This window comes from Suncus etruscus, chromosome 1 (genome assembly GCF_024139225.1).
Source record: "Suncus etruscus isolate mSunEtr1 chromosome 1, mSunEtr1.pri.cur, whole genome shotgun sequence".
Classification (NCBI taxonomy): Eukaryota; Metazoa; Chordata; class Mammalia; order Eulipotyphla; family Soricidae; genus Suncus; species Suncus etruscus.
In genome coordinates, this window is record NC_064848.1 from 207,182,708 (window position 1) to 207,206,012 (window position 23,305).

The window sequence follows — 23,305 nt, forward strand, 5'->3', positions numbered from 1 at the left end:
CCTCACGGCCTGGGAGGGTCTCCCCAGGAATTAGTCCGATACACGGAAACCTCAACTGAACATGGCCGAGAGGAAATAAGACCGTCAAGGGCCAGAGTGATAGCACAGTGGGGACGGCACTTGCCTTACATGTGGCTTAACCAGGTTTGATCCCCGACATCCCATAGGGTCCCCGGAGCCCACCTGGAGTGATCCCTGAGCGCAGAGCCAGGAGGAACCCAGAGTGCTGCCAGATGTGGCCCAAAAATTAAAAATAGTTTAAAAAGAAAAAGATCCATCAGATACGGAAATCTGCACCCAACTATGACTTGGCGTGAAGGGGACCTTTGTTCTGGCAGAGCAAGGGGAGGACCCCAGCTTTGGCTCAGAGGCTCCACTTCCAGTGGAGGGCAGGGACCCTGTGTTCACCTGTGGGGTGCCCGGGTCTTATGGTGATCAGCCCATGCAAGGCCAGCGCTTCCTCCTGCCCTCTCCGACCTGAAGGGACCCAACATGGGAGCCATGTCCTTCCATCTGCTCCCAGGAGTCCCCATCGCCCCCAGGAACTACTCTGTGGGTAGTTCTGCTGGGGGGGCGGGGTTCTGGTCAGAGCCAGGGGACACAGGTCTGAGGTCTGAGCAGAACTTGGACAAGCACAGCTTGGGGTGGGTGGCCAGAGGCACCTAAGCACAAGGAATTGGCTTGGGGAAGTGGGGGACAGTAGCCCTACAGTCCCTGGATCCGTCCAACCCTGAGCGTGTGGACAATGCCGTGTAGGGAGTTGTACACCTTTAACTCAGCTCATAAATGCACCAACCAGGTGCATCTGTCTGACTCCACACTCGGACGAGTGATGGGCCCTGGGGAGGGGACACCACACAGCCTGCTGACCAGATCTGGGTGGGGATGCCCCAATGTCTTGATCACCCCACCTGGGCCCCATCTCTCCTAGGATGTCTGCCTGTTCACCTGGAGACTGGGAGACAGTGAAGCAACCCAGTGCCCGTGGGACGGCAGTGCTTGGGTCAGACCAGCTCCTGTTCATGTGGACTCAGGCTGGGAGGGGCAACATCCTCAGGAGGTCTGAGGTCAGCAGGGGCTGAAGGCCCGAGTGGCACCCAGACCCACCGAGTGATCTAGGGGACTCATGAGAGACCAAGAACCAGGAGATCCCCAACCAGAAATCAAGGCAGTGGGGACCTTTAGAGCCGGGCTTTCCCCAGGGAGGGAGGAGGGACGTGAGTAGCTCCTGGCAAGCAGAGCCCAAACCATCATGCACCTCTGCTGCAGTCGGGTGCTGGGGGCCGGGCTATAACTTCTGCCAGTCCCGACCCTCCGTTCTGGGGTTCAGGGCACCCGCCAGGCCCACTGCCCTCCCAGCCTGCCTGTAGGCTCTCAGGGGGCCTCCCCCAAACCAGTTGTAAGAGCAAGAAAAAGAAAGGTGAGGGGCACCCCTGCCCGAAGAGGCCTAACTTCCACCCCATATGGGGTTGGTGCTCAGACCCAAGGCTGTACCCCACACTCTGATGTGGATGGTGCCGGCTTGAAGGGCAGGATGGTGTGTGGGCAGATGGACCGGAGTGAGCGTGTCCACAGTACTATGGGCGGGGCAACGGCAGAGTGGCGTGGTCAGGAAGGGCCCTGGGGTGCGGGGTATCACTCAGCAGCTCCGTCTGAAGCACGGGCCCAGGACCCCAGACGACCCTTGGAAAGGCTTTGAGGCGCGAGAGCATCGGAGCTGTGAGCGGCGAGTGTAGGACTCGGCCGACTGCCGGCAGCAGCACCATCTTCCCGCTCAAAGCAAGGCCAAGATTAGGATCCGGCATGTGGTTCTGGTTCTGGTTCTGCCCCGTGCAGTTCTCCAGGCCGCCCACCAGGTGGCAACCGAGGTCTCGGTGAAGTCGCCACCCCCTTCCCCTGCGCAGGTGCGTCTCCCCCAGTGAAGCAGGGGGACCCCACGAGCCCCGCCCGAATACACAGGAGCGGCACCATCAGGGGCGGGTGGTCACGGGCCTCCATAAGGGGAAGGTCTGCTAAGGGAAGGTCTCAGATCCTGCAGCACTGGGGAGTTGGGTCCCAGGAGCCACCTGTCCATCTGTCAGTCTATCTGCCATCCGTCTGTCCATCCATCTGTCTGTCCGTCCATCTATCCATCCACCCATCGGTCCATATGTCTGTCTGTCTGTCTGTTCATCCATCCACCTGTCAGTCCATCCATCTGGCAGGGGATTGGGATTTGGCCTGGCCAGGACTGTGCCCTCGAGGGGACACCTGTGCCCACACCAAACACGCAGAAGGGAGCCAGGAACCTGGGCAAGACTCTGCTGTTCTCACTGGTCTGGGAGGACACGGCCTGATGGCGGAGGCTGTTCTCCGATCTGACAGCCTGACGATGGAGGCTGTTCTCTGACCTGGCAGCCGATTCCTTTTCTCTCCCTTACAGAGCAGGCTGGACAGTGGGACACCGATAATCCCAAATGAGAAGGATGTGCCCTGGCAGACTCCCCAGCGCTGCCAGTGTGCCCCGCCTCTCACTCCAGCCTGTACCTCAGACCCACGCCCTCCTCCCCTGCACCAGGGTCCCCTCAGACCTACCCATGCCCAGTCCCCTGCACCCCTGCTCCCTTACTCACCATTGCATCCTGGCCCACCTAGACTCACTCCTGCAGCCCACCCACCCCCCTCAGCTCTGGGCCATCTGCTCCTACAGTAGACCAAGGGAGAACCCGGCCTTCCCCTGCAGCTCCACCACATCCTTCCAGCATGTTCCACTAGAAGGGCGAGCTCGGAGGCCCCGCTGGCTGCCTGGCACTGCTCCCAGGAAGGCCCCACGACTCCAGGGCCGTCCTTGGAGCTCCCCCTTCTCCACCGCTCTGGCAACTCCTACATGCGGCTCAGCTCCTCAGCGAGGCCAAGTCAGACTCGGGGCTGGAGACAACATTTGAAAATCGGCTTTAAATAAACCGGAGCAGCGCAGGGAGCCGCCGTAGCTGAAATTAGCAGCCACCACCCGTGAGTGCGTGCGTGTGCGGGCGCGGGGGGCCGGGGTTTCTCCCGGCTGGGCTGGTCCATGTGCTGGGACCTCAGTGAGCCCGTCTGGCCTTGGGCTTCCCCGCTCACTCGCGCACAGATGGGGGTGCTGAGGCCCAGCATACCGTCACGGGGGAGCCAAGTGGGCTTTGTCACTCGGCGTCTCCAGCAAGTGGGAGCCCGAGCCGGCAGACGGGGATGACGGGGATGACGGGATGACAGGCTAAGCGAGGGAGCAGCACCTGGAGTTCCTGCCTCGTCGCCCTGCGCCGCCCCCAGCTTCTCCCTGCCCCGCAGTCACGCTGCCCCATTATGTAAGGGGCTGGGGGTGGCCCCTCCGCGGGACTGGCCACAGGCACTCTGGGCTGTGGGACCCCTTCTCCCCACCTGGCAGGAGGGTCCCCAAGGTGCCCAATCCTTTTGCGGAGCAGCCACACCGTCATCACTCAGGGTCGACTCCTAGATCAGTGCTCAGGGTGCATTGCCGTGGCGGGCTCAAACCTTGCTGCAGCTTCAGCCCCAGAACCTCTCAGCCCATGCGTGAGTCGAGGTCAGGGAAGGCAGGAAGCGAGGGGCCAACAGCAGCTTTTGGGGGTTCGGAGGCTACAACCGCCCAGGCAAGGCGCTTCTGACACTTCAAGTCTCAGGGGAATGGGACCTGTTGATGACCTGGGCACGACAGCTCAGGGACACAGCTGAGCTCCAGCAGAGCTGCCCACTTTCCCTCCCTCCCATGTCCCGAGTCCACCGGGTCCTTAGCCCCATCTCCCAAATCGTGAGTGCCTCCTGGACTCTGGTCCCGGCTGGGTCGCAGGACAAGCGTGGACAGGGCAGGGGGGCAGACACCCAGCTTTGCCAGTGATAGGACTTTGGAGGACGGTTCACCGTCTGGGCCGTGTCTGGGGCTGGTGGCAGTGCCTTCCGCCGAGTGTCCACTCCTGCCTGCCTGTCTGCCGGCTCCCCCAGGTTCAGAAGAGGGTCACCCCGTGGTGCAGGAGGTGCAGACAGGAGACACCTCTCCCACCCTACCTATGCCCAGGGCTGTCAGGCCCCACATGAAGGCTGCAGGCCAGTCTGACAGTCTTGCCTGGGGACCAGGCCGGCACTGCCCAGACACAGACGTGGACGGTGAAACCGAGGCCTGGCCTGCTCTGGAAGCTTCTGGTCCCCAGTGACAACTGCCTGGATCTGGGGGGGGGGGGGAAGGGCGTAGAGAAAGGGCGGGCCACCCGGAAGCCCCGATACTTCCCCAGAATGACGATCACACAGCACCCCCAGGTCAGGATCAGCTCTCGGGCTCAGCTGGACAAAGCGAGCCCCCCGGCCAGGCTGTCTTGTGCAAAGCCGACACCCCCAAGCGCAGTGCCTGCTGCCAGGGAGTGAGGCTGCCATCCTGTAATTAAACTGAGACCCCTCCCGATGTGACGTGGGGACGAAGCCACTTACATAACGGGACTAAAAATAAGCCCCGCGAGGTGCAGTCGCTTCCCAGCTTGCTTGGGGCTTGGGCTGGTGTGCCGGTGGCAGGGGCAAGGCCCCTGTCCCCACAATGCAGGCAGACCCGGGCCAGAGTCGAGTCTGGGTCGAAGTGCCTGGGAGAGGGAGTGGAGGGGATACAGCAGAACTGCCCTTGGGCCCCTCCTGGCTCGGGTCGACTCAGGCCCGCCAGCCCCCAGAGGGGAGCAGGGACAGATGCTTGCTCGAGTCCTGCTGGGTCCCTGATGGAGGTAGGCGGAAGGTCTCAGGCCAGGGCAGGATCCCAGCTACAACCCCCAGTCTCCCAGCAAGAGGTGGAGGGTCTGTCACCCCGGAAATAAACCTACCAGGGCCGGTTTCCTGCTGCCAGCCCTGCCCGGTGCCCAGTGGTGACCTTCAGTTGCTGTGGCCCTTCCCTGCCCGTCGCACTCACCTCGCCATCCCTGCGCCCTGCCAAGGAGCCTGAGGGGATCAGGGGAGACCCTCAGGGGTCAGCTCTGTGTGCCGGGTGCTTATGGCTCTGCCAGTGCTGCCCTTGCACCCCTGGCACGTAGTCTGGTTGAGCTTCTGGGGCCCTAGGACACTCCTGGGGAGGGCAGCGCCCACTAGGCAGCTAGGTCCTGAGTGAGTGAGTGGGGGCTGGGAGATAGATGATGGGGACACCCCCACCCCGACGCAGATGGTCAGGCCCCCCCCCCCCCGGCGGGTGGTCACTGCAGGAACCTTCTGCCACGACTTCCTTGGGGTGCCGCTGCCTGGCTCACCCCAGCCGCCCCCACGTGGGGCCGGTCACGGGGCCAAGGCCCTGCTGGCCCGCCGGAGCGAGTGTCCACGGGGCCCGGCCCGACATGCCCAGGGGACGCGCGCCTGACCCGTCACGTGCCCGGGCGGTCAGTGAGTCGGTCACTGGTTGGAAAGTCAGTCCTCCTGCCTGTTGCTCACCAGGCACTCGCTCGGGGCTGGGCCCGCCCTGCACGTGGGACCCACCCCGGAGCACCCCAGAGCAAGCCCCGGGCCCAGTCAAGGGAGCCAGGACGAGCTAGCAGGAGAGGAGGGCCCGGGGCGCTGGGTCCCGGGATGTCCCCGGGGGGGGCGTGGACGACTGGACCGGGCCGGGCTGGGCCGGTGATGGACGCGGGCAAGCGGCTCCGGTCAAAGTGTCCCCGCGGGGTCGGCTCGGCCCGGGCCCCACACCGCTCGGCTCCCAGCAGGACCCCGGGCCAGGCCTCCCACCTCGCCCGCCGGGGCTCCCCGAGTCCTGCCCGGGCCCCCCCAACTCCTCCGTGAGCCTCCGACCGCTTCCCGGGGGCCTCCGGGTCCTCGCAGCCGCGTCCCGGCCAGAGTCCCGCGCAGGCCCGGCCGGACGCGCCGGGGGTCGCCGACGGTGCGCCGGGCGGACTTACCCGGAGCGGCGAGCGAGCGGCCCTGGGCGAGCAGCGGCAGCGGACCGCGGCCAGCGCAGCCGAGCCCTTCCCGAAGGCCGCCGCTCGCCGAGCGCCCCCCGCGCCCCGCGCCCCGCACCCGCGCCTCCCCGCGCCGCCCGCCCCCGCTCCCCGCCCCCAGCCCGGCTGTCGCCTCGGCCCCCTCGGGCTGTTCCCAGGGCCCCAGCCCGCGCCGCGCCCCCGCCTCCTCCTCCGCGCAGACCGACGGCGCCGCCGGCCAATGAGCGCCCGAGCGCCGCCGCCGTCCCCGCCCCCTCGCCCTCCGGGCTCCGGCGCCCGCCAATAGGAAGGTGGCGCGGGGGCGGGGCCTGCCGGTTGCCTAGCAGCGGCGGGCCTGGGCGGGGGCGGGAAGCCGGGGGCGGCGATCGGGGCGCGACGGGGGCGTGTTCGGGGGCGGGGCCTGAGCGAGGGGCGGGGCCAGCGCGGCTATAAAGGCAGCGGCCGGCGGGAGGCCCCCGCGCTCCGGCTCCGGACTCCACGCGCGTCGTCCCGCCGCTCCGCCCGCGCCCGCGCCCGCGCCCGAGTCCTCCCGCGCCCCGCTCCGGTCTGCGGCGCCGCCGGAACCCAGCACCATGTCGCTGTCGCGCTCGGAGGAGATGCACCGGCTCACGGAAAATGTCTACAAGGTGAGTGGCAGCGGGGGCGGCTGCCGTGGGCACAGGTGGGCATCGCGCCCCGCGCCGCCCCCGCGCCCGGGCCGGCGGGCAGCCCTTCCCGGGGCCTGGGGCGGGGGATCGGCCGCGGCGGGGCGGCGGCGGGGGCCTCCCTCCCCGAGCCGTGCCGGCCTTCGCCGCGTCCCGCCAGCGGGCGGTGGGCGGTGGGTGGCCCCGGGCGCCGTTACGCAAACCTGCGGGCGCGAGGCCCCGCGTCCCGGCTCCGGTGGGCGCGGGCGGCGCGGGCGCGGACGGGACCCGAGCTCGGCGTCTTATGTAACCGGAGGGGACGCCCGGGGGGCTCGGGGCTGCCTCGGAACGGTCGCGGTGGCGGCTCTCCCGCGCCCGCTTTCCGCTCCGAGCCCCCAATGCGGTCATCGAACCCCCAGACCCAACCCGGAGGTCCGGACCGGCTGCCCTGGCACCGCCGAGCCGGCTCCGTTGCGTTGCGCGCGGGGTGGCGGCGGCTCCTTCCTTGCCGGCCTCGGGGAGCAACAGTTCCTGGCCGTGGGCGGCCCGGCTCCCCAGGCGCCGACCGAGCGCTGCCCGGCTCTGCGTCCCCGTCCCCGTCCCCGTCCCCGTCCCCGGGGCCACGGCGCGCGCGCCTCGGGAAGAGCTCGGACTTGCGGCACGGGGGACCCGAGGCCCGGGACGTGGCGCCGGAGGAGGAGGAGGAGGAGGAGGAGGAGGAGGAGGAGGGGTGTGGACGGAAGGAGCCGGGTGCAGACCCCGGTGTGGAGGCGCCTCTGCAGAGCGCGCGGGAGGCGCCGCCGGTGCCTCCCGTTCCTGCTCGTGCGCGCGCGCGCGCTCTGCGCCCCGTCTCGGCTGGTTATTTATTGATCCTGCTGGCGGATCACGCTGTCGAACAGGAACTTTTGGGGTGAGAGTTCCCCGGCTCGTGGAGATCTCTGCGCTGGGAGAGCCCAAGGCCGCCTCCGTGCGGTTCGAGGCGGCCAGGTCCACGCACCCCGTGGGGCTCAGGGCGCCCCGCCCATGCACCCTCCGTAGGGCCTGTCCCCAGGGCCCTGAGGGGGCCGTTCAGTGGTTGGGGGGAGGCTCCCCACCGTCCCGCCAGAGCTTGTCATGTCTGGGGGAGTCAAGGGGCCGCAGCCCGGCCTGCAGGCCAGCTCTGAGCCCATGTCCCCTGAGGGCTGGGCAGGTGAGCACTTTGGAACCGAGGTTGATAAGAAGTCAGTGCCCATGAGGACAAAGTGACCGGTCTGGCTCGGTGCCTGGCTAGGCCATGGCCACTGGCCCAGTGCGCAGGCCCCCGGTGTCCACCGTGTGCCCTTTTCCAGGCGCTGGGCAGTTGTGACCTGAGTCAGGCGGCCATGTCCAGTCTTGACTCTTACGTTTATGGCCTCGCGCCCCCTTCTCGGGGGCTATGCTTGGGGGGGGGTACTGACTGGAGAGGGATTGGCGGGTGCATGGACAGGCCGGTGCCAGGCCGGGCCGGGCAGGTGATCTGGGAGTGTGGCCTGGCAAGGTCTCGGGTCCCCCAGCCCGAAGCCTGACTTCCCAGTCTGTCCAAAAGGAACACCAGGAAACAGAGTGCTGCACCCAAAAGAGAGGGCCAGGGCACCCCCTGTGCGCCCACTGGGGTCAGCAGGGACACCGGGGACCGGGGCCAGGTCTGCCACCTCAGAGTGATAGAACCAGAGCTGGGACCTGGCTGGGCGCTACCGCGATTGCCCTGTCCTGTCCAACCCGCCTCCGCCTGCCCTGCCCTGCCCTCCACCCCAGACCCTCTGATCTTCCTGTGTCTGAGCCCCCACCGTCACCAGCCGCCCAAGGGTCACAAGGGCTCTGACGCGCATCTCGGCAGCTGCGCCATTTGTGTGGGTGACAGTGGGTGTGCGCAGGCCGGCGCAGGCGCGGGACGTGGGGACGTGGGAGCACTGTGCTTGGAGCAGCGGTGCATGTGCGTGGGTGTGGCCTGCGTGGGGCTCGAGGACGTTTCTGTGACTTTGCTCTGGCGGTGACTTCAGGTCTGCAGAGTTGTCCCCACCAGGACTCGGGTTCTTCCTGCCTGTCCCTGGGCATTTCCCTCTGGCCCCGAAGCTCTAAGCCCCATAGCTGAGCCCCCAACCCCCCTGCCCTGTGTGATGGGGACTGAGAGGACTAGTATTTGGGAGAACTGGGCACCGGCCAGTTGGAAGCAACTCCGGGCTGTACTGGGGGGTCCGGGAGCCAGTCCTGTGACCTGGTTCAGCTCTGGAGGAAGCTCCTGGCAGATTCTGCTGGGTGCCCAGTTCTCGGCCCCGCTGGGCCTGAGCCCACTTTGCGCTCTGTGCCCGGCTCTGGGGGCTCTGGGACACTGGCATCTCCTTGGCTGACAGCCTTGAGCCAGGCCAGGGTCTGGCAGCTGACTTCAGGGGCTTTGGCACCCCTCGTCGACCCACCCACTGCTCCAGTTTCTGAAGCCTCGGAGGGGGGCTTGTGGGGTGTCCTGGGAGCCTAGCTCAGCGCCTTCTCTGCCCCCCAGCTCTTCACTCCCCGAGAGTCAGGTCCACTCGCTGCACCAAGGACGTCCATCCCCAGCCAGTCCCTCCATCACCCCAGAGGCTGCACAGGTGTGGGGGGAGTGTGTGGACGGGCTCAGAGCCCCTGGTCCAAGCTGGGGACTGTCCCTTGAGGCCAATGGGACGGTGACAGAGAAGTGGGGTTCTGTTCTGTGCAGCCCACACACCCTGAGCACATGTACCCAGGCCCACAGACCACACACCCTGTACTGCCTGGCTTCTGTCCCTGTCTGGTTACAGCCTCCCTCTCTCCGCTCTCCCCCTGCCCTCCCCTCCCCTTCCTTCCACTCCTCTCCCTGCCTTCTTCATCCTTCCTTTCCCACTCCTTTCCCCCTCACGCTCCCTTCCCTTCCTTCCCCTCCCCTCTTCTCTCCCTACTTTCCTCTTCCTTCCCCTTCTGTCCTCCTTCCCTGCTTATTGAAGGTCCAGAGACCTCAGTAGCACAACCCCAGCACCCGGCCCTGGGGTGCAGTGTGGGAGCATGTAGCACCTAGAAGCGGCAGCTGGCTGGGGGGGACACACAAGTGGAGTCTGTGGTTCCCGTGGCGGGGACATGGGCTGTCGTGGCCCATGTGGGACATGCCTGGACATGGAGACTCGAGGAGGCCTTGTATCTCGAGACAGTCAGGGGGAGACGGGGTGCCCGCCAGGAGCCTTACCTGCAGCCCCACAGGCTCGCTCAGAGCCCCTCCCTGCTCCTCTGCTGCAGAGCATATGGAGGTGTCTGGAAGCCTCTGGAAGCTTCTGGAATAGGCCTGACCCACATCTCCATTACGTGAGCCGTGGATGGTGAGGGAGGAGCCGCCTGGGGTCTGTCCTGCCCCTTGCCGGACAGTGGCAGGCGGCTGCGGGCTGGGCTTGGCCTGGTCACTCCCGAGCTTCCCTGCAGGCTGCCCAGGGGCCCCCAAGTCCCTCTGCAAGTTCCCACCTCGTGGCCTGATTCTCATGAGCCACGCACGGGGCGGTGGGCGCCGCTGTCCTTGCAGGTGTGTGATGGACAGGCTTGGCCTCTATAGTAGGAGGCTCAGGTTCTGTGACTCCCAGACCCACCGCTGGGCAGCAGTACTGCCTCCTCCCAGGCTGGGGTACCCTACCCCGCCTCCTCTCTGGGCACCCAACTTCCCACACCCTCACTGCCTCCGCAGACCCTCAGCCAGGAAGGGGCTACAGTGTGGTCTGATCTGAGGGTGTCTGGATCCCTGAGCAGGGTCCCCTGGTGCTGAGACTCTTTCCTGGGGCCGGTTCCCCCAATTCCATCCACGAAGGAGCACTTTGAGTGAATGTGCTGTGATTTCAGGGACCCAGGCCGTGGGCTGGGCGGTTGGGACGTGGTGATGCTGCAGGGACAGGGTGGCCAGGACAGTGACAGTGACGTGAGTGAGTGTGCCGGCCACAGGACGCTCCCGACAGGAAGGAAGCGTGGCTGGGCCCTGCGACCCTGTGCCCAGCTTGCTCTGGTTCCTGTGGGGGTGGTGGAGCTGGCGGCTTCCTGTGGGCATCGGGGCTCCTCCCCACCCCCATCTCTTCCGGGAGGCACTGCCGGCCTCCAGGGAGTGGGAAGTCTGGTGGCCCAGGGCCCCCAAAGGGGTCTGTCTGCCCCCAAGTGATTAAGTGATCAAGCCCCCCAGGCTGTGCATCCTCAGAGACCCCCACTTTTGTGAATCCCCCAGAATTGGTTCTGGCCCCTGAACCTCGCAAGAGGGCAGCAGGTGGGGTGTCCAGGGGGCACCCGCCTAGACCAGGCATCAGCAGCTCCTGCTGTTCCCAACGCTGGCACAGGCGGACCTCAGACCAGGCTCTGCACCCGCTGCCGGTGCTGAAGGTGGCTGTGAGCTCCCCACACATGTCCCTGGACCAGCCACATGCACAACCCACACGTATGCTCACGCATGTCTGTGTGGGGTCCACGCCGTCCGTCTCTCTCAGCTGCGGGGGGCCAGTGCCCAGGCCAGGACTCTTCGGTTTCCGAGCTGTCCTGCAGAACTAGGTCCTGGGCAGGCTCGGTGCCCACTGCCCTTGTCCTCACGGAGGTGCCTGGGGAGAGTTGGAGGCCCCTGGCAAGCCACCCTTCCCCCACGTCCTGCCAGGCTTCCTCCTGGATTCCTGCAGCGCCAGGCAGCTGAGGGCAGCATCTATGTGCATGGGGGTGTCTGTGGGGTGGGGACCCTGGACCCCAGTGGTACAGAGTGCTCCTTGAGATGGTCCTGTGTTTCTGCCACCTGCTTGTCTTTTCTATTTCTTTTCTTTCTTTTTTTTTGGGAGGGGCCATACCCTGTGGTGCTCAGGGGTTACTCCTGGTAAACTTGGATCCCCTGTTGGATCCACGATGGGATGCCCGGGATTGAACCCAGTCGCCTGTGCTGCAGGACAAGGCGAGGCTCAGACATATGTGGACAGACCACTCGCTCCCACCCCACAGTGCTCCCAGGCCACCCTCCCAGCGCTGAGCACTCTGCCTGCTGGCCCTGTTCCCTCTCGTCCAAGGAGCAGGGTCCTGCCCTCCTGGTGCCTGGTGACACCCCAGCACCAACCCACCCCACCCTGCTCTGCTGCTTTTCTCCGCATTCCTGCTGCATGAGCTCAGCCAATATCTAGGGGTGCGGCTGCCACGAGACCCCTCGTCGGGCCGCTGGGTAGCAGCGGTTAAGGGGTGCTGGGTCTCCCCACTTCCCCTCTGGGCAGCACCTCAACCTTGTGCTTTTCGCTGGGGAACATGCCACTTCTGCATCCGTGCATGGCCATGTACACCCAATACACTGCCCACTCTCACCGTCATTTGGGCACACCCGCATACACCCCCTCAACCTAACCCTAACCCCTCAACACGCCCCCACATGCTCCAACTAACACGCTAGTCACATGTGCTCCTACACTCACACACATGCTCTGCACACCTGCACACCCGCACACACACCCACATGATCCTGCACAATCACATTCACACATACTCCTACTCTTTCTCTCTTTCTCTCTTTCTCTCTCTCTCTTTCTTTCTTTCTCTCTTTCTTTCTTTCTTTCTTTCTTTCTTTCTTTCTTTCTTTCTTTCTTTCTTTCTTTCTTTCTTTCTGTCTTTCTTTCTGTCTTTCTCTTTCTCTCTCTTTCTCTCTTTTTCTTTCTTTTTCTCTTTCTTTCTTTCTTTCTTTTTTTTTGGGGGGGTTTTTGGGCCACACCCGTTTGACGCTCAGGGGTTACTCCTGGCTATGTGCTCAGAAATCGCCCCTGGCTTGGGGGGACCATATGGGACGCCGGGGGATCGAACCGCGGTCCTTCCTTGGCTAGCGCTTGCAAGGCAGACACCTTACCTTCAGCGCCACCTACCCGGCCCCTCTTTCTTTCTTTCTTTCTTTCTTTCTTTCTTTCTTTCTTTCTTTCTTTCTTTCTTTCTTTCTTTCTTTCTTTCTTTCTTTCTTTCTTTCTTTCTTTCCTTCTTTCTGTCTTTCTCTTTCTCTCTTTTTCTTTCTTTTTCTCTTTCTTTCTTTCTTTCTTTTTTTTTGGGGGGGTTTTTGGGCCACACCCGTTTGACGCTCAGGGGTTACTCCTGGCTATGTGCTCAGAAATCGCCCCTGGCTTGGGGGGACCATATGGGACGCCGGGGGATCGAACCGCGGTCCTTCCTTGGCTAGCGCTTGCAAGGCAGACACCTTACCTTCAGCGCCACCTACCCGGCCCCTCTTTCTTTCTTTCTTTCTTTCCTTCTTTCCTTCTTTCTTTCTTTCTTTCTTTCTTTCTTTCTTTCTTTCTTTCTTTCTTTCTTTCTTTCTTTCTTTCTTTCTTTCTTTCTTTCCTTCCTTCCTTCCTTCCTTCCTTCCTTCCTTCCTTCCTTCCTTCCTTCCTTCCTTCCTTCCTTCCTTCCTTCCTTCCTTCCTTCCTTCCTTCCTTCCTTCCTTCCTTCCTTCCTTTCTTTCTTTCTTTCTTTTTTTTTTTTTGGTTTTTGGGTCACACCTGGCAGTGCTCAGGGGTTATTCCTGGCTCCAGGCTCAGAAATTGCTCCTGGCAGGCACAGGGGACCATATGGGGCGCCGGGATTCAAACCGATGACCTCCTGCATGAAAGGCAAACGCCTTACCTCCATGCTATCTCTCCGGCCCCCTCTTTCTTTCTTTCTTTCTTTCTTTCTTTCTTTCTTTCTTTCTTTCTTTCTTTCTTTCTTTCTTTCTTTCTTTCTTTCTTTCTCTCTCTCTTTCTTTCTTTCTTTCTTTCTTTCTTTCTTTCTTTCTTTCTTTCTCTCTTTCTCTCTTTCTCCTCTCTTTCTTTCTCTCTTTCTCTCTCAGACTCTCCTCTCTCTCTCTCTCTCTCTCTCTCTCTCTCTCTCTCCCTCCCTCCCTCCCTCCCTCCCCCTAGAATTAGGCAGCTCCATCCTGTATCCTCAGACCTTGGCAATGGGGTTCTCAGCTGAGCTGGAGTCAAGGACCTGCAGCTTTGTTTTAGGGAGGTCAGGGGGTACAGTGGTGCGTGCAGACCCTGGCTATGGCCTGGCCTCCCCTCTCCTCCCCCTCCCCAAAGATCTTTTTCCCTCTTCTGGTTTGTCTTTTCTTTTGTTTGTTTTTGTTTGGGGGCCACACCTGGCGACACTTGGGAGTTCCTCCTGACTTTTTGTTCAGGAATCACCCCTGGCAGGCTTGGGGGACCCTATGGAATGCCGGGTCAGCTACGTGCAAAACCAGCACTCTCCAGCCCTCCTCTTTTTTTCTTTCTGTGGCTTAGGAAGAGCCACACCTGGCAGCACTGGTGTCTCTTGGGCCACCCCAAATGCTGACTCCCCCCCTCAGCCCCAGCTTTGGCCCCCAGAGTTGTTGCCTTTGAGTCCCGACTGTGGGGTGAAGGGTTGAGAGGCCACCAGGCCCCCGAGTTCTGCAGCCAAAGCCGCTTTGCCCAGCCTGTGACAGCAGGCCCTGCCCAGGCATCCTCACACCCAGCTGGCCCGGCCTTGGCGGTTGCCGTGTCTTGCCACAAAAGCGCGGGGTCTGGTGACACCTGATTTCTTCTGTTCGACGCTGTGGGCCTTGGCACCAAGACGTGTGGGGACACAGACGGCCCCGCAGTGTGGGGGGAGGCGGGGCTGTGACCGGGTATGTGGAACTGACTGTCAGGGATCAGTGCCAGAGTGGGGCGGGCACCAGGCAGCTGCAGCTCTGCGGGGCCTGTCTCCCCCGCCGAACTGCCATCCTCTCCCTGCCCTCCGTGCATATGGGGAAACCGAGGCACTTACAGGGCTGGGCGGGCTATCAGCTCAGGGGCTTGAAGTCTGCTGCCCCGTGGGTGGCTGGTGTCCTCACGCGCCCTTTACTTGCCTTTCCCAGACCATCATGGAACAGTTCAACCCCAGCCTGAGGAATTTCATTGCCATGGGCAAGAACTACGAAAAGGCTCTGGCAGGTGAGTGGTGCCACGGTGAGGACACGCGTCCATTCATCAGAACTCGGGGGGGGGGGGGGTCCCACCTCAGCCGCCACCGTCACCCCCCCCCCATTTACAGAAGCCTGTTTGACCTCTTGGACGAGTTCCTGGTGGCTGGGACCCACCTGTGTCATGGCCCCACGATGGGGCTTGAGGCCCAGGGATCGGCACCCCTTAAGATGCTGTGCCTGTGCTCGGCCTGTAACCCCTTTCTTATTTAGCTTTTTCCACACTCGCTGACAGTGATTATTCCTGGCTCAGGAATCACTCCTGGCAGGCTTGGGTGACCCTTTGGGATGGTAGGGATCGAAACCTGATTAGTCGCATGCAAGGCAAAGGCCCTCCCCACTGTGCTGTCACTTCAGCCCCCCTACCACTTTTTGAGAAGCTTGTTCAAGATACTGCCCACACTGGGGTAGACATACCTCTCTCTTCCTTTCCCACGGCCCTGAATAACCTGTGTTCACTGGGGTGCGGCCTCAGGAGGACCTGGGAAAGGCAGGCAGAACCCCTAGGAGCCCACCGAGCCCCTGTGAGGGCAGAGCGGGCTGTGCAGTCACTGCTCCTCAGCACCTGTGTCAGCACCTGTGGCTGGGCTTGGAGCTCGGGTTCAGGTTGGGGTTTTCAGCGAGGTCCTGTACTTGTCCCCAAGCTGTGCAGGACTGGGCTTAGCACTCAAGGACTCTGCACACACTATGCAGCATCTAGTCCTGCTGGTCTGGAGCCGGTGGACACATGTATGCGAGTCTGTGTGCACGTATGTGCAACATGCATTCCCCCGGGGGACAGTCCTTGGCATGCAGGGACACCTACGACCCATGGATCAATTCCAGCCTGGCCAAACGTGGGGGTTCAGGGTTCCCAAGCTCTTCCTGCTCCCGTGACCATCTCCCTCCCTCAGGTGTGACCTACGCAGCCAAGGGCTACTTCGATGCGCTGGTGAAGATGGGGGAACTGGCCAGTGAGAGTCAAGGCTCCAAGGAACTTGGTGAGTCTCGGCCAGTGCTGGGCTTGGCCCCTGGCCTTGAGGGCACAGCTTGGGGGGAGACGAGGCTGAGAGAAGGGGCTGTGCGGGTGCTCAGCAGGGAGCATGGTCTGATATGACCTCCATGCCCTGCAGGAAGGACATACATTACAGGAGAAGCAGGCTCAGCTATGTCTGACCAGTGGCCGTGGGCACAGCTGCTGTGAGGTTCGGGGATGTCGTGCTTACCCTTAGACTAGGAACCGGTGGGGTCCAGGCACTGTTCCTTGGTCACCGTGTGGACTCGAGCAGCCAACCCTATGCTGTGGGGGCTCAGGCAGTGTCTGTGGCGGGACTCCCTTACAGCCCAGGCCCCCTCCCTGTGTCCAGCCTCCTGCTTCTGAGCTGGTTACTCCCTCCTTTGAGGACATGGCGTCCTCCAGGGTGCTCCGTCCTCAGGCCCTGACCACCATGTCCAGCCCATTTTGGGGACAACGTGGTGCAGGCCACTGATTCTGCAGAGTGTGGGGACACCCGGTGCTGACACTGCTGACGTTCTGGGAGGGGTGCAGGGGCGTTTGGGCAGCGCAGCCAGTGTGCAGCCGCCCGCCCACCCCAGCTGCTCTGTCCTCTGAGCTGTTACTTGCCCCCGTGGGGGTTCACAGCTCAGCACCCCATTCACGCCCTGCCTGGAGCTCCACAGGCTCAGAGAGATGGACACACTGCTGTCACCGCCCAGGTCGGGCCTTTGTCCTGCATCCCCATGCTGTGCTGCCTCCCTCCAACCCACCTCCCACAGCTATTCCTTGGATGTGGGGCCGCGTGTTTCAGGGGAGTCTTCTCTTTAGGGTCTGGCGTCTCTGGGGGTTCAGCATCTTGAGGGAAGAGTTGGGGTCCTGCTGGATCCGGGGGTTCTGTAGCTCTGTCCATTGTCAGCCGGGCCACGACTCTTTTGCTCAGTCAATCACGTGTGTATAACAGTCTGTGGCTCATGTTCTCATGGAACAGCCACATGTGTGTAAGCGGGTCTGTGGCTCATGTTCTCAGGGCAGTCATGTGGTTAAGTGGTCCACAGGTCGATGTTCTTGGGCAGTCACGAGTGTGTAATCAGGTTCATATTCTCAGAGCAGAGTCGTGTGTGTGAGTAGGGCACTCTGGTGCTCAGGAGTTGACCAGCTACGGGGGTCCCCCAGGACCTGGCCTTTCAAGAGGGTCTGCAGTGGCGCCGGGCAGGGTGGGGAGCTGGGTGGCACTTGAGTTGGGGCTAAGCGTGTCAGGCGTTCAGGTGCACCCGCCTTCGCTGCTATCAGGTGTTCTGTGATGGTGCCCGTGGGGGTGCAGTAGAGTCGGGCTCTGGGTGTGCAGGGCAAGGGGTGCTCTGGTGGCATCTGGCTGCCCTGAGTCTCCCTTGCTCGACATTCCAGGAGCCCTGTTGCTGACGGCCCCTATGCACCTGTGTCTTCTCTGCGTCTCTGTGCGTGTGTCCCTGCAGCCTTTCAGGATGGGCTGCCCTGGACCATTGTCCCGGGGGAGCCGGGAGCCTGCAGCCATGTCCTGGGCCCTGCGCCAGTGCCTCTGGCCCAGATTGTTTCCAGACTTAATCTCCCATTTGCAAAGTCAGCGGTGTTCTCCGCCCTGTCCTGACTTCCTGCTGGGTCTCGCTGGGGGGCCCTGGTGGCTATGGGGTCAGGGGCTCAGACAGGTGGTGGAGGGACCTTTACTCCCCATCATCCTTCTGTTTCTATCTGACCCTCCCCCTCAAATTGAGGGGGCCCCCCAATGGATGTGGGATATGCCTGAGAGCTGCTCTGAGCCTTGTTTTAGCGGCAGGACATTATTAGCCAGAAAGCCACCTCCAACCCCAACCAAGGGCAGCACCCCCTCCTGCTGGGAGAGCCACAGTCCTAGCCCACCCCTCATGGTAGCCATGCCCCACCACGCCCCTCCTATGAGAACCACGCCCCCAACCTGCCCTTTCTGGGAGAGCCGCACCCCTGTCATGTCCCTCGGGTAGCCATGCCCCAGCCCCACCTGGGAGGGGAGAATCACGCCCCCAACCTGCCCTTCCTTGTAGCCACGCCCCATGTCCCTCTCAGAGAGCCACGCCCACAACCTGCCCAGCCCTGTGAGCCATGCCCCCAGCCCCAGTCCCTGGAACCCTTGAAGTCCCAGGCCTGAGCTGGCAGGTGGCCTTGGATCAGAGGCTCTGCGCTTGGAAGGTCAGCGGCCACTGCACAGCTGCAGACCGTGGGGGAGCTGTCATCTCTGTCCCCGCGAGCCCACCCGCAGAGCTGGACTCTCAGAGCCACCCGCAGAGCTGGACTCTCACTCTCAAAGCCGACACTCTCTCGTCTTTGATATGTTGGAGCGCAGGGCCGGCCCATCTGCCTCCCCACGGCACCACCCCGCCTGCAAAATGCCCATGGAGAACCCACGGAGCCAGCTGCGGCCTCTGATCCCCAACTCGGCACAGATTTTCCCGCTGGCCTGCTGCCACCTCTCTCCCTCCCTCCCTGCCTGTTCCCTGCATTGCCCCAGTGATATCCCTTATGCCTCCTGGCCCAGCCTGCTAGTGCATGTCCTGTAAGCACTGGAGAACGGACCTGGGATCCGGCTGTTTCCTCATACTCTAGCCCTAATCCCAGCCACACACTCATTTCTAGGGTGTCTGGCTTCTCGGGATATTCTTCTCTTGGGTGCCCTAGTTCCTGCCCTGGAGTGTTTCCCCAGGGTGCCTCCGTGGGCAGCAAGAATGGCTGCCTGTGCCAGTCTTCCCGAGCCAGGCAGAGAAGAGGGAGGGGAGTCAGGCCCTGCACCTGGTTCCTGGACCGGTGACTCAGGTGGTGCCTTTGCCGGCTCAGTCAAGGGGAAGGCAGGTCCCACTGCCTGCCATCTGCAGGACGACATTGAGGTCAGGCCAGGGCCGAATGCTTGGGGAGGGCCAGGTAGGTGAGGCAGGTCCCGCTGCACCTGTGGGGCTGCCCTGTGTCTCCCTCGGTGCCTGTCTCTGCTGGGACACTGCCCCTGAGCAGGCATGTGTGTGCCTGTCACAGCGCTGCTCTGAGCCCGGCGCCTGGGGCGGAAGGAGCTTCCATCCCCCACCCGAAACTGGGCCGCTGGGCTGGGTTTGGGCCCTGAGTCAGTGGATCCAGGTGTGGCCGGAACTCCGCGGGCTGCCACCTTCCTGCCTACTGGTCTGCAGGGGGACCCAGGACCTGGGAGCTGGCTGTGGGCCTCTCCCCTTCCTCCCAGGGACCCAGGTGGGTTCCGGGCCCCGCAGAGACTTGCCCAGCCTCCGCACCCTTTCCTGAGCTTCCCAAATCAGCCTCATGCCCAGAGGGCAGGGTAGTCAGGTGGAAATACAGGGGCTGGTCTTGGCTGTGAGATCCCAGGCACTCGACGCAGGCTCTGGGGGTGCACCTCTGGCCCCAGCCTGTACTAGGCCTTCTGGTCCTGCCTCAGGACCCCCTGACATGGGACAGTGGCCTGGGCAGATGAGGACAGTTGAGGGTCCATTCCATGCGCAGCGGAGTCTTTGTTCCCACAGGTCAGGGGGCGTCCTGGACAAACGTGAGAGAAAAGGTGTCTGGAAGCCGGAGCAGAGCCCAGACCCTAAAGTACCCAGGGCTGAGCTATTCTGATCAGCTCTTGTGGGGCACTGGGGCCATCAGGGGATCCTCCAGGGCTCCCGACTCCCTTGCAGCCCTGATGTGGGCCTTGTTGGGGCTCAGGAAGGGCTGCCTAGTGGGCAGCCCAGTGGAGTGAGCTCCGGTCTGCTTGTTGCCTGGTACCCAGGTTGCCCTGGACAGATGCACCAGAAGCAGCTGGGGCTCTGGAGAGACGCGGGCCTGCCCGCACATGCCTGCTGCCCTAGGAGGGCCTGCCCCGCCTCAGCCTGAGATCCCGGCTGAGTGAGAGTAGATCCAAGGCCCCTGCTGATCTTGGGCTTGGTGGGCTGCTTTTATAGGTTCTGCCTGGGAAGAGGTGAGCCTTGCCCCAAGGGGCGTGGTTTGACCCTGAGTGGGCGTGTCCTACCGTGCCGAGGCTTGGCTTCTTCCGGAGTGGGCGTGTCCTACTGAGAGAGGCATCATGTCTGGCCCCTGAGTGGACAGGCTAGTTCCCCCGGTGGGTGTGCCCCGCCTCAGAGGGGCGTGATTTCCCAGAGAGGGCGTGTCCTTGTCCCTGATTGGGCGTGTTCTGTCCTGTCCTGGAGGGGCGTGGCTTCCTCCAGAGTGGTCGCGTCCCACCCAAGAAGGGCATGTGTTGCTCCTGGTGGGTGTGTCCTGTCTCCGAGGGGCGTGGCTTAGCCCTGACAGGGCGTGTCCTTCGGAGATGGGCGTGGCTTCCTTCGTAGTGGGCGTGTTCTGCCTTGGAGGCGCGTCTAGCTACCCCAGGGCGTGCCCAGCCGGAGAAATGGGTGCCTCTTGCCCCAGTGGGATCACCGGCCCAGCCTGCCTTATTCTTACGTGTGCGTCTGTTCGAGCAGGAAGGGTTGCCCAGGCTATTTTGTTGCTTGGTTTGGGGGACCACACCCAGTAGTGCTCAGGGCTCCCTCCTGGCTCTGCACTTGCACTCAGGAGTCAGTCCCAGCAGGCTCGGGGACTGTATGTGATTCTGCATGTGATCAGGCCTGGGTCAGCTGCTTGCAAGGGGATCGCCCTCCTTGCTGTGCTACTGCTGCCCCCCGGTTTGAGGCCAGGCCCCAAAGTGCTCAGGCCTTACTCGTAGCTCTGGGTTACTCCTGGTTCTGTGTTGGGGGACAGAAGCCAGGCCTGATGCCGTCTGGGCGGCTCCATGCCCAGTAGTCCTCCTCCCCGTGGCCTGCCTCCTTCCACGAGCTGCTGCGGGGACATGCTGGGTTCCGTGTCCAGCTCCACTGTGGGAGCTGAGATGGGCACGGCCCTGCTTACCCTTGCGTGGCGCCCTGGGCCTGGGAGCTGCTCTGGGCTCATTGCGGCACTGCGGCTGCGGCCCTGGGCCCCGGGGCGAAGCCGTGGGTGGGAGGACCGGGAGGAGTCAGCTGCTCCTGGGTACCAGCCGCCCTCTGCGCTCGGCTCCAGGCTCCTTGTGTGGGCTCGTCCCCCCGCCCCCCCGGGACGCCCCCACACTCTCCATGGCAACAGTCAGCGGCCTCTCTGCACCCCCTCCACTCCCACACTGTCTCTGAGAAGCGCCCCCTTCTCCAGGCGAGCCGTGGGGGGAGCTGAGGGGGAGGTGTCCCTGGATCCCGGCCAGGGGGTCTCGGCACCTGTCAGTCTGTCTGTCTGTCCGCTGATGGACGCCTCCGCAGCCAGGCTCTGAGTATGCTAATGAGCCTCCCAGGCGGCTGCAGAATCGCGCTGTGGATGTTTGCTTCAGAAGGTTCCAGAAGGGGTGTGCTCTCCCCGCCTGCTCTGAGCGGCCTGGCTCAGCTGCTGCTGCAGGGAGCAGGCGTCCTGGTTGCTGAGCACAGGGGGCCCAGGGACAAGGTCGGGCAGATCGATGCCAGAGCGTGGCCCACAGGGACAGCCGGGAACTCGGAACTGCTGCAGGCACCAGCCTCGGGAGTAGAGAGGATCGTGCCCCAGGCATGAGGCGTGCAGGCGCCCCCCACCCACACACAAACACGGCACGTCAGCACACTCAGGGACACACACACTCCAGCAACAACACAATCACAGGTGCTACACACCAACACATACATATCAGACACACTTGCCAGCCCACACGTGCCCAGTTCACACCAACACACCATGCACACACCAACGTGTGTACACACAGATGCATCGACGCCATCCTGTGGTGACAGAATCCTGGGGAGCTTTTGCTCGCCCCAAAGGTCTCTCCCGGGGAATTCCACAAGGTCCCTGAGACCCTGACTGTCTCTGGTCAGACCCAGTGCAACACCCATAGTGAGAGCGTGGCCTATGGCCACCCGGCCCACCCTGAGCCCAGAGAGCTGCAGGAGCGGCCGGCTGTTGGGCAGAGCCAGCACTGGCACAGGTGTGGCTTCCAGGTGCGGGATCTCTCTTTCTTGGGGAGGTGCAGGGTGAACTGGGGGTCAGAGCAGCGCCCAGAAGGGAGAGGCCTGCGAGACAGCTTTGCCTCAAAACAAGTCCAAAGAGAGCTGAAACTCGAGGGAGAGGACCCAGATGCCTCTCAGAGAGGCCCCTGCAGACCCAAACCCAGCACTGCTCAGACACAAGGCACACCATGCCCGCCCAAGATTGCAGGGGACCTGTCCTAGGATGTGTCTAGGAAAGATGTCCGGATCTGCTGTCCCTCAGAATGTCGGGGGCTGCTGTCCCTGGGGTGTCATAATTTCAGGGAGCCACTGTCACCGGGGCCTGGATGTTTGGGGGCTGTGGGCGTGAGTCAGGGCTTCTGTGGTGCTCACTGCTGAGCTCGGATTTAGACAAGGAACTTGGGGGCAGGGGCAGGAGTCCTGGGCTCCATTTGGGCACCTCGTACCCCAGAACCATGGGACATTTCCTGCAATCTCACTGGGTGTATCCCAAACTCCCAAAGAGTCGAGTGTCCAGCAGTAAGGAGGGCACTTGCTTTGCATGTGGTCCCCTAGGTTCATTCCCAGCCACTTAGGACTCTTAGAGCCCTGCCAGAGGGATCCCTGAGCCTCCTGAGGGGGGGGGGCCAAGAAGACGAAAACAGCTCCGTGTCTGTGCGCGTGCCATGCTGGTCACATCAGCCCAGACCCGCCGCCCTCGGGACGTGGCACAACGCCAACAGGAACTGGGTCCTTGTGTTGGGCCCATGAGTGACTCACAGCCTCGGGGATCCCCAGGATCCCCCACGCCCTAGAGCCACCACATGTGTTCAGACCCCCCATGGCCCCACAATTCCGTGGGCCACAGCCTGGGCGACAGATCTGGGTCCCAGCGACTGAGGGCATCCCCAGGGCGATTGTTGTCACCAGAGCAGGCCATCTATGGGCCTGGCTCCTTGCTTAGAATCTTGGGCACAGTAGAAGCCCCTACTCGGGGTCCAGCCAAGCAAGGCACCCAAAAGCTTTAGGGCCCTACCCTTCTCCACCCAAAGGGTCTCGCTGTGGAACTCAATGCCTGTGTCTGCTGCTGTCCCACCCCAGACCCGGGTGCTGGTAGGGCTCTACTTGCTCCCTGCAGAGCAGTATTGGTTCTCCTTTTTTGTTTTGTTTTGTTTTGTTTTTTGGTTTCTGGGGCCACACCAGTAGTGCGCATGGCTTACACCTGGCCCTGAGCTCAGGAATTATTCCTGGCAGGCTCAGGGCACCATTTGGGATGCCGGGAATCGAACCCAGGTCGGCCTCATGCTAGGCAAACGCCCTCCCTGCTGGACTGTAGCTCTGGCCCCGGACTTGGCCTGGGTTCCGGTGCACTTTCAGGGGGCTGCCCCGCCACTCTTCTGATGCTGGGGGGGATGCAATTTGGAGGGGGGTCAGCTGCACTTCAACCCGTACAAGGCCAGGCAGATGCGCAGGGTGGGGGGCAGTGCTGAGATGGTGGGCCTGGACCAGCGTGAGGAGGGCAGCTTGTATTTAAAATGAAGGTCCTCAGTGTCCTGTGCAGGATACTAGGGCTGTGTCCACTGGGTGCCTGGGGCCCACGGGGGAGCATGAAGGACGCGCCCCTCCCTTCTGAGCATGGAGACACCCCAGATCTGGCTTCTAGAAGCCTCTGCAGACTCGGTGTCCCCAAGAGGAGAAGCCCCAGGATGACCCTGAGTGTCCCTTAAAGCCCCTGCCATTATGACGACGACTCTGCAGCTCCCCCTGCAGGGCAGAGGCCGCATACACCCGCCAGTCCCCAGGGGTTCCCGAGGGCCAGCCCTACCCAGTTACAGGTGCAGGAGAAAAACCTGGCCAAG

At 63.0% G+C, this 23,305-nt stretch overlaps 1 protein-coding gene across 5 annotated transcripts in view; it reads left to right on the forward strand.

Annotated features, from left to right (window-relative positions):
• The first annotated feature begins 6,411 nt into the window (after positions 1–6,411).
• The window catches only part of BAIAP2 (BAR/IMD domain containing adaptor protein 2), a 30,800-nt gene continuing 13,906 nt past the window's right edge, over positions 6,412–23,305 (forward strand). For all 5 annotated transcript variants that reach the window (XM_049776254.1, XM_049776264.1, XM_049776280.1 and 2 more), the window contains exons 1-3: positions 6,412–6,553; positions 14,403–14,478; positions 15,401–15,487. In XM_049776254.1, the coding sequence (XP_049632211.1) occupies positions 6,500–6,553; positions 14,403–14,478; positions 15,401–15,487 (217 nt within the window). In that variant the 5' untranslated portion in view covers positions 6,412–6,499. The remainder of the gene's footprint in view (positions 6,554–14,402; positions 14,479–15,400; positions 15,488–23,305) is intronic.